The sequence below is a fragment of the Lineus longissimus genome, chromosome 8 (assembly GCF_910592395.1).
Source record: "Lineus longissimus chromosome 8, tnLinLong1.2, whole genome shotgun sequence".
NCBI classification, from domain to species: Eukaryota; Metazoa; Nemertea; class Pilidiophora; order Heteronemertea; family Lineidae; genus Lineus; species Lineus longissimus.
In genome coordinates, this window is record NC_088315.1 from 1622270 (window position 1) to 1637342 (window position 15073).

Consider the following 15073-nt stretch of genomic DNA (forward strand, 5'->3'; position numbering starts at 1 on the left):
AAAAGGGACTATAGACAGTCATAGTAGATGGTTCACTTGGTGTTCTCTGGGCGACTGCAGTTAGGCAACTGGATTTGCTTTGAGTTAGTGTCAGCAAGCGTGAAAAGTTCCCGTGTATAGCGAGATACCAGACAATAATCTGCGATCAGCTGTTTTCTGAGAAAGACCTGTCGGCTCTGTCCAGGGTCCGATACAAAGTTCGTTCCTTTCTTTAATATTTATTGTCGCCGATCATGGAAACCCATACTCACAAAAAGGTAGGGCGTATTCTCCGAGAAGACTATGTACCTTTCTCGGCAGTAGTATCAATTTCGAAACTGAAGCATAGATATTGATGTTAGATATTGATTGTCGTAGTATGATTTCGCCGAGAAAGTAATCATGGACACGGCAACATCTGATTGCCTCGTCGTTTTGCTGGCTTCCTTACGCAGATACATTGCACCACAATTCGATTCTATACATTCAGTATGGATTAAGAACGGTATCGAAATAATGGCTGGCTGGCTGGCTGGCCCAGACTCGCGGATGCATTATGCTCTCTATACATCGGCATGACTTTATGATGATATTGTTCGATTCAAAGGTTATCAAAAAGGATACGAAAACTTGCGACAATATGCCATGGGCATCCTGTATGACATCCTTGTTAATTTATCTCGAATGTTATATGTGGTGTAAATATATCGTTCCATTGGAATGGTTTGACAAAAACATACTTTTTCCAGCGACTGCAAAATACCGCCCATCGAAACATCATGACGGCACAAATCTTCCTGAATGCCGTGGGTTGCCACGAGGCTGCCACGACGTCATAGGAATGTAACGTCATTCTGATGATGCCGCCGTTGCCTCACAACGAAGACGTCATTCAATCTTGGCAACGGCAACGCATCACGGTGCAGAGTTAAATATCATTCAAAAAGGCATTTTACAAGACATATGCAGCAAAACAATGGCAAGTAAATCAACTCGCTCGAATAGAAAACCTGCAGGCGGCAATGTTGTGTTAGGCTACGACGACAGTTCGCTTGGACTAACGACCAGTCGGCAAAATGATCTGTTCTTCATGCGACAGAACCGGCATGTTCCAACACCACCAAGACCCTGTATTCCGCCTGCGCAATCAGAGGTAATTGAACCATAAATGCCACAGAAAGTATTCTGAGATTGAGAATGAGCATATGGATCGAAATAGTGTGCATTTCTGAAGTCCACCATATACGTGCATCTACCGGCTCGAAAAATCCACACCCTCTGCAACGCTTATTGGCCTAGGCTGAGTGTGCTTCTTCAATAATCTCAAATATATGTGAGAAAACGTGCTACAAACAAGGCACTTGATTAATTGGTCCAAGGTTCCTTTGAATCCACATGAATTGCTTGTGGTCAGTCACACATCATCCTTGTAAGACAATGTGTCGACCATTTTCCTACAGATTCTTCCGCCAGTGAGTGATTCCTATAGGACCGGTCGCTCAACGAATAGGACGTCATATAGTCACTTTGGTCAGCGTGTTGGTCAAGACCTGCTTGATGCCAGGGATTTTGTATACAAGGTTGGTCGCCTGGACACATATCTTACTTTTTGTGACTGGTACCTAAAATAGACCGATACCGCAGCTAGAAGAGGCTGGGGGCAAATACGTGGGTAGGGTAACCAGAGGCCGCGGAGGCTTTGGCCGATGCTTAGACTCACGGAGGGAAAAAAATAGAAGTTTTGCTACTCCCTCATGACGAAACACTAGCGATGGGCCTGCTGCTTAGCCTGGGCGTTGCACAATATTGATAGCATAGTTTTGTTACACGTCCTGGATGAAAATGAATAGCCCCAATGTCGGCAGACAAGTCTGAACACAAAAGACAACACAGCCGGTCAATACTCAGTACTTGCATCAGTCTTGTCATGCCATCTTTCGATTTCAATGAATTCCAAACAGCCAAAGTTAGCACGGACTTAAACTCTACATGTTTCATGAAATCTTCAGGAAATAAAGAGACTTAGCACCGAGGATTCAGTTTCGCAGTGCCGAGCTCCAAGTCTGCCACTAATTACCCGTACCAAAATGGACTATACTGACCCCATTGTCAGAAAGGGCATGCCTGCAGCGCTTCTGGGACTTGGACGATTAAGAAGGATCCTACCCGGCGATCAGCTACTTCAAGCCAAAGACTGTGTCTGGAATAGGTAGGCGAGGATAGGCAAGACAAGAAGACTTAGTTCATGTACGCATTTCAGAGTATCATTGTATGTGGAAAAAGATATCCCCCACTGAGAACTGTACCATTGCGATGCCGCAGTTTCGACAAGGTCGTAAGAAACCAACATCACATAATATGGTACTAAAAAGCAGAGTGGGTGTATACACAAAGTTAAATGTTACTGAAATGAGTCCTGGCTTTCAGTAATATAATATTCTAATCAGGATATCAGTCGTTTGATAGACGCTTTATGGATAAGATTGTTACTAGTGTCTTACTCTTATTTCAGCATGCATGTTGACGTGCTCAAAGACTGGGGAAAAGGTCGCGCAAGTGAGGCAAAATCTTCGTACAGGTGGCCCACGCACAGGGAAAGGTACCACATGTATCATTTTCGTCGGTAAGAGGAGTCACTCAAGGGTACTGAAGTAATAATTTTGGCATAGCACAAAAGATCATCAAATAAAGCAGAATAGTATTATATAATAACTTGACAAATAAACGTTTATTTCTTGCAGAATTACCTGAAATACATGAAGTATTTCTGCGAAAAGAATCAATTATTTATCCTAACGAATTGAGTTGTCATCCAGTTGTAACGAAAATACTGTATAATTGAAACCAGAAACTCCATGATATGTCAACGGAACGAACGGTGGAAAATATGGCAGGTTATTCTACAGTGCATTTAGACTGGAATCCTCCGACACAATTTTACCCAACAGGGACGACATAATATGATATTCGAACAACATTTGCTATTAGTTTATCCGGGGGATGTATTGCCAAATCCCTTTTCCGACGCCTGGTTAGTAGCAACTGGTCCGGAAGGTCATCAAACGTGAAGAAAAGTCAATATTTTCGTTACACTGGCCATCCATCTCTGGTATAAGCTAATCCTATTTTGTGGCAAATCACCTTGCTGGCGTTATTATTGCGTCATCGACTCTTTATTATTGGAGAAGCACGTATCTCAAACGAATTTACTTCATCCTAATCAGCCCGCATTGCAACTCAGAAAAGGAAAATCCGTCTCCCGCACAAACAATTCAATGACATCAAGTTAATGACGTCAGCATGGTTATTTGAATTGCACATGGCTACCTTTTGCGGTTAAATAGATACAATAAAATATAAACATAAAGTGCGCGTTGTATAAATGTAACGCCGCCCGGCGTGTAAATAAGTCTTGTCATGTACTCCACGGCTTCTTCCGCCATTTCTAGTTCGTCCAGTGATGGACATCATGTGGTAGGGCTCGTATTTAGACCTTTCCGTGGGGCCCAAAAGCCTTAGCATAGCAAGCTGAAAAAGAGAAATGTTTTTAAGAAGGGCGAAGTTATTGAAGGTAGCGATAGCATAGTCGTAACCCAAATAGCAAACTGAAAAGAGATGATTCCTGTGATTATGTTCAATGCTTGCCCAGAAACTCAGATATGTCTTACAAAGACTCTTTCAAACCAAAGGCTTTTTTAAGAACACCAAACGAGTTGCTATTACAGAGCATGTGAAGAGTAACAGAATCCATACATGCAACAGTGTATGACACTTTTGATACATGAAAAACTCGGAAAGGTAAGTACAGGATAAGAACAATCGGTCGATGTACAATTCTGTACGATTTCGCTCACCTTTACAATAGATTTCGCGTTCCTTATCGCACACGGTTGTAGAATCTAGCTTCTTGCTACAGGACTTACATGAAAAGCAGGTTTTGTGAAAGTCCTGAAAAGATACGATACGTGCAGTGAGATTTTCTCTTCAAAGATACGAGCTCTCTTAGTTCAGAGGAGAGATGCAGATGAACGGACGCATTTGCTGTGAAGATGCTACAGTCCCCATCTTTCTTATTTTCGTCAAACGAATCGTAAGGTGAGTTTACTTTAATCATGGACGGAGAGGATTTGCATCAAGTTCAGCTATCAGCCAGCAAGAATATGTTACGAATTTCAGAAGGATTTGACAGAGTGTCTTTCCTTATACTGACAAATGAAAACAGCAGATCCTTGCAAACAACTGTGCAACTGGCACGGATATGATACTTACGATACCAGCTGCTGTCGCCTTCTCAGCCTCGTACACCCTAGCACCACAACGAGGGCAGCCTCCCTCAACTACAGCGCTAGGTCCGATATGGGCACCTGTTGGACGATTGCTGAAATGTAGGAAGGGAGTGAGAAAATTAGTAACCGCTTTTGGACTGGACTGATCATTGGCTTAGTAATCTCTTCCTTAGAAATGTCGTCTACACGCGACATGCTTCAAACGTGTACATTGAGCACTTTAAAGCAATGCTCGGAGTCAAGAATGATTGGTTGACTTCAAGTTCTACTTCACTGATCCTGTCTTTAGATCTGTTTTGACGAAGGTGCCCTCACATTATCAGCCTTGTTTTTTTCAATGCGCTGGTCGAGGCAACTGACCTCCTCGTTCATCACCGAATTCACGGTATCGGCTCCTTTCCGATTCGTATTGCTCCAATAGGCGTTATCGAAGCAACTTACCCCATTTCACACTCCAAATTTCCATGCTGAGCCCCAGTCTCTGTGCTGAGGGCTCCAGCACCACCGCCGAATCCATAGCCCTTGGGTCCAAACTTCTTTGCATGGCAGACCTTACAGTAGACCAGACCTTCGTGTTCGGCTACTGTGGTGGAGTCCAACATCTTATCACATAGTCCTGTTGACGATAAGCAAAATGATAATGCAGGTCATGAAGTTGTCTTAGATTATACAAGTAAGTTCCAAAGACCTATATAAGCCTTTAGACACAGCGTAGGGAAGTCTCGAAATAGGATTATTGGAGGTCTAATCTAATCATAACACCAATGTTGTCCTAAGATAGATACGCAAGATCTCTACGTCTGTACTGTAAGAGAGGGTTTGAACAGCTCAGCAGCCTCAGTCCTTATTCCTACCCAGATAAAAGTAAGTACAGAGCCTTTTAAGCGAATAGTTCCGTGTAGAAAATGTCATCCAACAAGCAGATAAGATCTGAACAGCATCGTAGCATAAACGATTTATCATAGAGAACGTTATGAAAACAAGAAAATCCATTGGCAAATTTTTGTTTCTTTAAGTATTTCGATTTTGTCTCAACCTACCACATTTAAGACACATTTTATGCCATTTGTGACCAGCTGCCAACCTCTCCTCAGCTGCGTAGACCGATTTGCCACATTTTGGGCACTTGGCCTGCTCTGGGGCCTTGAAGGGCATGGTGGGTAGTAAGCAGTGACACGACAGAAGATCTGTGTAACGACAAAATGAAAAGCTTATCAGGTATATATTTCTCATTGAGAGTACAATTCTGTCCATAACTAAGATTCGAGCTTACCATTGGTGGCGTAGATAGCAGCCTATGTCTGTTAGTAGTGAGGAAAAAGTTCAAATGTTCCACAAGATTGCGAATTTTTTTAGGAATGGCCTAGGTTTAGTGCATTTTGTAATTAAGGGGACAGTACTTCTTTAAATGTCTGTCTACCTCAACGAGGCTAAGATGGTAAAAATAGTTTAAGTTCTACTGACGCTTATCAAGGGCGTAGTCTGTGGCGATGGAACACGTTCTTTCGTCTTGTTAGTGTAACACTGTCATGATAGGAGTGGCAAATATTGCATTCAGCTGTACCGTACATGCGCACGATCAAACGTAGAAAACTACAACTGAGGTAATTTTTAACGCTGTTCTTATGAAAGCTTGGCACAAGGCTTGAGCATCCCCTTCCGCATTGATGCGTCCAGATCTCGCATAAATTTTAACTACGCTGCTAAATCTAACGATTCTTTAAAACAGATTGAGCAGGGTTGACTCATAACCTGAACACTTTCAGTAAGCGTTGGAACCATGATGGCCTTGTAAAGAAGGTAAAGCCTTATCACTACGTCGTTACTAGTAGGCAGCTAACAGCAGAAGGAATGCTTGTAGATTTGGACTAGTTATAACGCAGTGTAGATAGATGAAACCCATGTTTTTATGTCGAGTTAGCTCAGGTAACCAAGGTGGCCATACATAGTCACTCCCACTCTCTTAAAATAGAACTAGAAAGGAAGGAGAAACCCAGTCTTCACAAATCAATGTTGTTGTCTTTCTGTTACAGGTTAGTGGTTGGGTTGAGTATGAAGTTTGAGGCTAAGATAGTTTGTGCTTTATCTACTGGGCTTAGGTTTCATCTTACAGGTGGTACGCTCTATGCTTGTAGTGCATTAGTGTATGTAGAGACATTACAGTGCCCAAAGTAAGATGTGAGCATGATGGCTTATCTGAAAGTAACTATTTGACTCTATTTAGATTTTTGGAAAATTTACTTTATGCAGTTACAAGCTGTCGATGTTTTGAGTTCACCATATAATTTTTAGATAAAACAACGAGCAAGATTAATCGAGGCAATGAAGGTAGATTTGCCTATAAACATGCCGGATAATTTGTTATGAGGGAGATGAATCTGGCCCAATTTTGTTGGTGACTCAGGAGCTCAAATGAACCAGGCCATTTCGCCATGTGCAAGAACGCTACCCACGTTACTGGAGTGCTTTGGTTCGTGTAACATACACCCACAATAACACGTATCAGTTTCCTAAGACAATAGCAAATCTCAGAAAGTCGAGACTTAGAATAACAAAATGGGAAGTAGGGTACTTTCTATTAAAGCGTATTTGCAAAGTGAGTGTACTTTACTGCGGGGAGATCTTTAAAATTCAGTGCAGCTCTCCCATTTTACAGCCAAGCATCCTTGACATTTTCAAGTGTTAACATGATGATGAATAATGCACATACATCACTATCTGATTAACTGCAACATTGATAACATTCGGTCGTTACTTTCTTATTTTGTTTCATCTCCCAAGAATAGTTAGATTAATGGCATGAAACCATGCTGCAAACCTTCTCAGGGTGAAAAATGACGCCTCAACTTAGATTTGAGAGAGCTCCTAGATACAATGAAAAACTCGACTACAGTATGCATTTACGCGGGCTTCATCCCAACCTCTCTGAGTAATACCATCCCCGTCTGAACCTAACAATCGTGACAGAGATACCTTCAAAACAGCATGATAGGCTCATCGATGGATTGTAAGATGTAGGCGAGCCTCAGGTGAGCCTCGGATCTCAACTTAGCAGTAGAACACGTGAACTTTGAAAGCTATGGTTCTAGCTGGCTTAAATATGATGTATTTTCCTAACGCAAATTCCAATTTTCAACACTGGCAGATGTTATTAATACAGTTCCAAACATATCTTAAAACCAATGACCATTTTAACCTGCTTTTTACGGCGCAACTACTATTTCAATAGTCTATTTTTATTTACCAAGAGTATACTTGGGTTGTGTGATTTTGCATTTTGTGGCGCTGATGAACATGAAGACACCTCATACGGCTGAGATGGCGGAGACGACAAAGGAACCATACTCTGGAAACACTGACCAGAGTTACTCCCAAGTCACTATCTTCATAGCAGAAATCCTTTGGACCTATGTGTTACTAATGTCGATGATCGTCGGCATTATATTGAATATACTAGTAATTTGTGTCCTTCTAGTAAGCAGGGTGGGAAAGTCATCGACTAGAATGTTGCTGACGAGCCTTGCGATGGCAGACACTGCAGTTCTCTTAACAAACCCACTTCGACAGAGCGCCATACGTTGTTTGGACATCGACGTCCGCCATCTTTCGGGCGCCTCATGCCCCGTTCATTACTTTTTTTCTTACTTTTTGGAGCATTTCTCGCACTGGAATGTGCTGATGCTTACAGTTGAACGATGGATATCAGTAACCTATCCTTTCCGGGCAAGAACAATATGTTCATTGAAATGGACATCAGTTGGACTGATTACAACATCCGTTATATTATTCTGTTTGGACGTGCATTTGCTTTTTGAGTATAGACTCCATGCCGTCTTTTCAGACAAAGGTTCTCAAATGAAGTGTACCTATGTGAGGAGAGGTTATTCTACATTCATGCTTGAAGTGTACACACACATGGAGATCGTCCTATCATTCGGCCTCCCGTTCCCTGGCATAGTCCTCTTCAACAGTTCCATTCTTTACCAGCTCTTCAGAAGCGGAATCAAGCGCAGAAAACTTCTGAATCAAGGCATATCCACGAATTGTAAATCAAACCATCTTTCGAGTATGACGTACATGTTGATTACAGTTAGTGTGGCATTCCTTCTCATGCTGACGCCGAAAGCTGTTTGGCTCCAAGTAAACAGAGCACTCTACAGACCAGTCGACAAGTTCTATTGGTTCTATCTCGCCTCTCCCATCAGTTACGTACTTTACTCTCTAAACCATGGGATAAATTTCATCCTGTATTGCATAAGCGGGAGACAATTTCGGCAGGCGTTTTATCAATTGTGCAGTTGCAGCAGTCGGAAAGGGACGATGCAAAGTCATATTGGAGAATCAAGCATTCACTAGAGGCTTGCCATGTTTTATATTTGTTGATGTCGTATCCAAAACTTACCAATATCTAAAGGTTTTCCGAAAAATTAAGAGTACCGTTAGATTTTGGAAGTTTGGCAAGGAAATACACAACAGACGGAGCTGTGAAATCATTTGAAATAACGCCAAAATCGATGCCACTATATTTTTGGTACATTTTGGAATTCCAATCTCAACTTTTGCGATAATGTAGCATGAAGTACATGTAGATACGTCTATGATCAGGTATAATTTGGGGTCGGTTAGAAAACATTTTCGGACTTTCGATATGAAAAGAGCTTTGCAACCAAGCTTGACAGTTTTTTCGGGAGTTGCTGACACATTGAGTTTGCGACACCAAGTAGTTCACAAGATTATATAATCACTACAGCTGATCGACAAAAACAAGGGTGTCCTTAAGGGAGAAAGAGAAAAGCATACTAGTATAGACCTACCTTAGGCGGATTCGGGCTGGCTGCACCTCGGAATGATCAGGTACCCTTCTCAGCAATACAATCAGAAGAAGGGGAATTCGAAATATTTTTGCACCCATCACTATTTCTTGACCTGTATCTTCTAGCACATCATCAGCCATTGGAGAAAACAGCATTGCTTGTCGATTTCGTAACCAGGCTTCTTTGCACATGTACCGGCACACGATGTCTGCAGGAAAAGACGACGAAATCACTACTGGGATGAGGTCTTCCACCTACATTGTATAGATTGTACTCTCAAGCTTGTTTTGGGCGTGAGCTAGCTAGCAACATGGCTCCCTTAGCTTCAATTCAAATGCAGGTGAGCGTGGGCTTCTCAGCAATATCGGTGAAGAGATAAAAAAACGTTCTACTGCTTACAGTATGGAAGTGCTCAAATCAGTTGTTAACCCAATATTCAAAGCAGGTCTATAATTTTGCAGCTGCAATAACCCAAGCAGGTTTTCTTGTAAACCAGGTTTTGGTTACGGCAAGGAACAAAGTTACAGCATTTCACAAACCCAACCCACCACAAAAATAGGCCTACAATGCGGATGTAGCACCTTTGTTTCATCTCTTGGCTCAGACAAGAAAAAACTTGTATCGTGCCCCCAACCCGTTCAGTGGTCACAGTATTCGTGCTGACCGGACTCAAAACCTTGACTAAATTCCGATACCCCATGTTTACATTACTATGATTGGCCTCTTGGTTTCATGTAGTGCAGCATGTTACATCTCCATCTATATATACCGGCTGAGCGTCACCATACAAGAGACACGCGAACTGTTTGAACAGACGAAACGCCCAGAACACATACCACTGAGCGTTTTCTCACATTGTCTGGTACATACGCTAATGAACATTTCACAACGAGGAGGTCATCATTCACCCGGCCTTAAGTCCATGGTTCATTGTTTGTTTACATGAAACCTTGAAACCATCACCGAGCCTCATTACCATGCGAAAGAAACAAAACGAAATGGAATAATCAATGACGCATTACTTTGCCTCGAAATCTAAGCATTAATTTACTCATAAACTGACTTTATGTAAGCAAGACGCTTTTAGCGACGCTGAGATGGTTACCATGAAAACGCTGTCATTTTAAACTCTTATTCATTTTCGTTATTGGAAACCTCGTCCCATTCGTCTTTGAAACAAGCAGAATAGGAATTATCAATTACAATTAGCTTGTTTCCTGGATACAAGCTTGACATTGAGGAGTAGTGGACTCTAAATCACTCACCGTCATATCGTGGTAAGAATTCCGTAACATTATCCACACATCAACGAAACAGATCCAATTTTCGTCTTCAAAAATGCCGATATTTGTGAATATCAAAACATTGTTTCCGTTTTTCCTCCTTTTGCGCGGCTCACTCGAACACAGGATAGTGGACACTTTCGGGTCGAAATATTTCCAGCTACCAGGCTGCCTTGTGGACAAAGCAAGACCCGCAACAAGTAGTCATAAATACCGAGTTGACAGCGATTTGGAGTGCGCCAGGAAATGTCTCTGGCTGTTTGAGGACACTTGTCGCTGGATGAACTATATCGAGCCAGAGAAAGTAACCGGTGAGAACTGTGAGTTAGGGAAGACTCCGGCCAATGCGGTCTGCTCTGACTTGGTTGACCGGCCAGGGTACCACTACTATGAAAAGGTAAGAAGTAAAAAAGGATGTCGAAAAATGGCGTTATGATTGTCTCTCCGCAAATAGAACCTAGCATGACTTCTGTAACATGCAGTGATGCCATAACTATCATGCAGTTCACTCCAAAATCAGAAATTCTAACTCTGCATGGCTGAGCTCATCGCAGCACATTGTCACAAATTGAAAAACTATATTTTTCGGTGCTTTCTTATGAAGCCTCTCATCAGTGCCATCGTCAAATGACATGGTAAAAATAATGATGATGAAGATGACGATGATGATGAAATAATGATTATATTTTATTGATGTAGCACCACTTCATTAACACTTTTTGGAGGTATAACATCTGCTGGTTGCTCCAGTGGCGGTGTAGATAATTCAGATATTCTATTAATTATATTGATTTAAGAATTGTGTCAATGGCATTTTTACCATCGATTCTAGCCGCTATTATTCAAGGCTTTCGGCAAACTATATATTAAGTCATTATTTGCTTAGTTCATACATTGTTAATTAAGTGAATACAACGGTGAAACTGTGAGTTACATTGTTAATTAAGTGAATACAACGGTGAAACTGTGAGTTACAATGATAACCGTTCAAAGCAGGGCCCTATGGCGTGGATTTGTTTCAAGTTACAGTGACACCACTCAAAGCAGTAAAATGGTTAAGTAATAAAGACGCCATCACAGAAAAACAGCACACATCTTTAACTTTTGAATGCCGAAACCATGAAAGAATGCTTGTTTCTTTCAGGGTGACTTCTGTCTGAACCAAAGCAAGTTCGTCCAGTCTACACTGCAATGCACCTGTGTACCAGGCTGGACTGGGCAGAGGTGCAACTATAGGGCTTTCGGTAATGAGGCCTTCTTCATATCTTATACTCTAGTTACTCACGTCGGCCACTTCATAGTGCAGTTTATCCTAAAAATGTATTTGCTACATAGGCGTAAGCTTACACTAACAGCCGAGTACTGCGTGTCAAGGTTGTAACCAAAGATGGAATTACTAGTCATGAGTATATTTCTTAAACAAACAGAACTGTGGACCTCGCATTCTAATTGCTGCACTTTCCCCATCACTAGCTAAGTGCTCTGTATATTACTGGAAGCTTCAAAGAGTAGCAAATGGACCTAATCGAGTAGTTTCGAGGTCAGTCAGCGTTTCTCTCCTGCAATAATTCTTCAGACACTTTTGCACTGTTTTAAAAGCTATCCTTGTTCGATAGGACTATACTTGTTGGAAAGCAGTTACTCACTTAGCATGGCTTTCTCGTGACGAGGGTTACAAAGGAAAAAACGTAGTTCAGTCTCGTATGAAGCAGACAGCTAGTTCATTCTTCGAAAATGCTTTATTAGAAACACGGGACGATATTGTTATAGCAATCTTGAAAAGTAATATACTAGGCTAGTTTTAATCAAGTATCTCACAAAGAACCCGCCAATTATTATTGTGTGCGTTGCCATAGCTACGCACAACGGGTTGCTTTAATCATTAGGAAACTTCACAACCTTTTATGAGATTGATGGAAGTAATTTGAAAATGAAAAAAAGAGACTACGTATTCTTTGCACAAAGTCATACTCACCCCCCCCCCCCCCCCCTAGTAGGTTTTAGGGGAACATATTATGTTTTGGTACGAAGGCGTTCAACAATTCGATCAGTGGCCCAATATTTTGCTAGAAGTCTGTAATTAAGCTTCAAATTTGAATAAAAAGTGGAGGAGTCACAATGGTACGCAACCTGTGCATAACAACAGATTCATGTCCCCCTCGGTTTCATTTCAGATTGCTCCGACCACTACTACGTGCACCTATGGCCCTACGGTCGTGCCATTTTGGATATTAAGGCTAGGTACTCGACCAACAGCTATAAGGTCCACTGCGATCTAAGTTCCTATATTATAGGCGGGGCATCGGGTCACACATGTTTTCAGCGCCAGGGTTACTCCAGTGGAATGAACTTCGACCGCAACTGGGCTGATTATAAGAGTGGTTTTGGCAATAAGGCGACTGACTTTTGGTTGGGGAATGACATAATCTCTGAATTAACTGCCAAGAATTCACGGAAATACCGGCTTCTTGTCTGGCTGCAGGGCCATAACAGCAGCTACTCGGTGTCTACAAGCTATGACGATTTCCTCGTGAAGGACGAATCCGAGAATTATAAAGTGACCTTGACCCCAAGTACCAAAAATAAAGTAACGTGGCATGGGGATGCCATCATGCCCGGGGATCCTACCCTCGATATGAACAAGAAACCTTTCTCTACGTATGACAAAGATAATGATGGTGGACCTGAGAACTGTGCTTCGACTCGGAAGGCTGGATGGTGGTATGGTTCAGGCTGCACCGACGCCAACCTCAACGCGAAGTACTACAACGCCACAAACTGGCAGGCGTCGTTCTGGCCCCAGTTATCGTGGGGAATGATGACTAACGCGAGCGATGGTATTAAGTACTCCACTCTATGTCTTCAGCCGTACGACTTCACCCCTAAGAATTTGCTGCTGGTTGTGTATTAAAGAAGTCTTCGAAAGGGACAGGAACGATATCGACTGCAAGTCATCTGCAAGGCAAACTGCTGGACTATTCGACAGGATTGGTATTACAGCCACCAGGCCACGGCAGTGAAAAATTAGGCTGAGCATTCTGGTTAGGACTTTGTCCTCAAAACACCAGTTTGTGATAAGTGGACATTATTATCCAACACTCTACGCAACTCAGTCCTGGCCTGCGAGGGAAGATGTGTTTCTATCGTGGATATATTTTGTGGTGCGCTCCGCTGATCTCTTTTTGAAGGAACAGAAAGTAGTTGGTATATGTTTTTCACAGCACACGAAAATGTTCTTATAGATAGTTTTGATTCCACCAGACAGGAGTTTGTGATGATTTGCTGCGGTGTCTCTCATTACGAGTAAATCGTTCTCGTACCATCGCTAGTGGCCGAAAATCTGATAATGTATGTATCATTTCCTTCTTGCACCATTGCTAGCGGCCGAAACATAAATACTGACTTCCATTCCACCAGCATCTTGTACCAAACTGTACACCTGGAAAAAAGAAAGGAGGGTAAAAAATGACCACTGAGGTCGAGTGTTTGGCCAAAACCTAGTAAGTCAGTTTTGTCATGTTTTCAGTAAAGATTGAAAATCTCATCATTTCACATTAAGCTATAGCACTTAAGAACCAAATTTGCATGACGGTTCTATGTACACACCCTATGTCTTCTTCACATTTTCCCCCCTCTTTTTTGATACTTACTAGCTTTTTGTTCAACAGCCTTAAAATAGCTAAAAACCAATAGAGTTACTAGGTTTGACCTCAACAATATCTCTGTTGACAATATTTCTGTTGAGGCAGGCAATATTTCTTTTGAGGTAGTTCTCTGAATTGCACATGTGGGTATGGGTCTCACGGCTATAGGCAAATAAAACAATGACAGTTTTCTCTGGAGAAGTCAATTCACTATTTCGAAACCAATTAAACCATTCTGCAGTACCTTCTGACTCTGCGTTATCCGTCGAATCAGCGATATCGCATACCATCTCATAGCCTTCCATCTTCGTGCAGATCAAGTCCGGAAAGTTGTTCTCAAAAGGCTCTGGAAAAACGTCAAAGGTGGGTGTTACAATTTCCGTTCTTTAAGGTTTTAACACAAACTTCTCCATCATGGATCACAACGGAGAAGCATGTGATACAGACATGTAATTCATGCATGTTGGATCTTCATTACACCGCTCCCAGGCAAACGATATCATATTCCACAACACAAAGAAAAGTCCGAATGACCGACCTTCTGACCGACCAATTATCTAACCCGTCCAGCAGTTAGTCGGTGGATGGATGACCGAGAAACAAAACACATTTCGAAGATATATTACCACAGAACGGTACAGCTTCAGAATATTTTGACAAGACTCCGTATTCTTCTTCCGTCAAGATTACTTAGATGATGCAATTAAAGGGACAACTTAATAAAAGGTTAATACCCCAGCATGCTACCATGTGACGCCACATACAGTATTACTCTGATGCTGCTTGATAATTAAGACTTTCGCTTATACAGACTAATGGTATCATACCGTTCTAGTGCACTGTTTATTGTAGCGTCATAAATTTTCAATGACCGCATAATGCCCCTCCTCTTGGGAGTTAAGGGATGTGAATTCGCATAGCACCATTTTTGCTGTCCTTCCCTTACATAGCTGAATGAGTTGTCGATAACAGTCTAACCGTTATAACAAAAGATGGCATTATGAGAGTTGATGGATTTGGTGCAGCCTAAACGGCAGAGGGAGACGGAGGCAGGATGGATCCATATT

The 15073-nt window shown here is 41.9% G+C and overlaps 2 protein-coding genes across 2 annotated transcripts; one reads left to right on the forward strand and one right to left on the reverse strand.

Moving 5' to 3' along the window:
- Positions 1-2675: 2675 nt before the first annotated feature.
- Positions 2676-9187, reverse strand: LOC135492645 (muscle LIM protein 1-like). The gene is made up of 6 exons (XM_064779211.1): positions 9080-9187; positions 5306-5452; positions 4707-4881; positions 4249-4357; positions 3834-3927; positions 2676-3507 (listed from the first exon to the last, which is right to left on the reverse strand). The coding sequence occupies exons 2-6, from the start codon at positions 5418-5420 to the stop codon at positions 3467-3469; spliced, it is 534 nt and encodes a 177-aa protein (XP_064635281.1). The 5' UTR covers positions 5421-5452; positions 9080-9187; the 3' UTR covers positions 2676-3466.
- An 847-nt stretch (positions 9188-10034) lies between these two features.
- Positions 10035-13568, forward strand: LOC135492829 (fibroleukin-like). Its single transcript, XM_064779486.1, has 3 exons — positions 10035-10759; positions 11507-11606; positions 12537-13568. The coding sequence occupies exons 1-3, from the start codon at positions 10418-10420 to the stop codon at positions 13271-13273; spliced, it is 1179 nt and encodes a 392-aa protein (XP_064635556.1). The 5' UTR covers positions 10035-10417; the 3' UTR covers positions 13274-13568.
- Positions 13569-15073: the final 1505 nt, after the last annotated feature.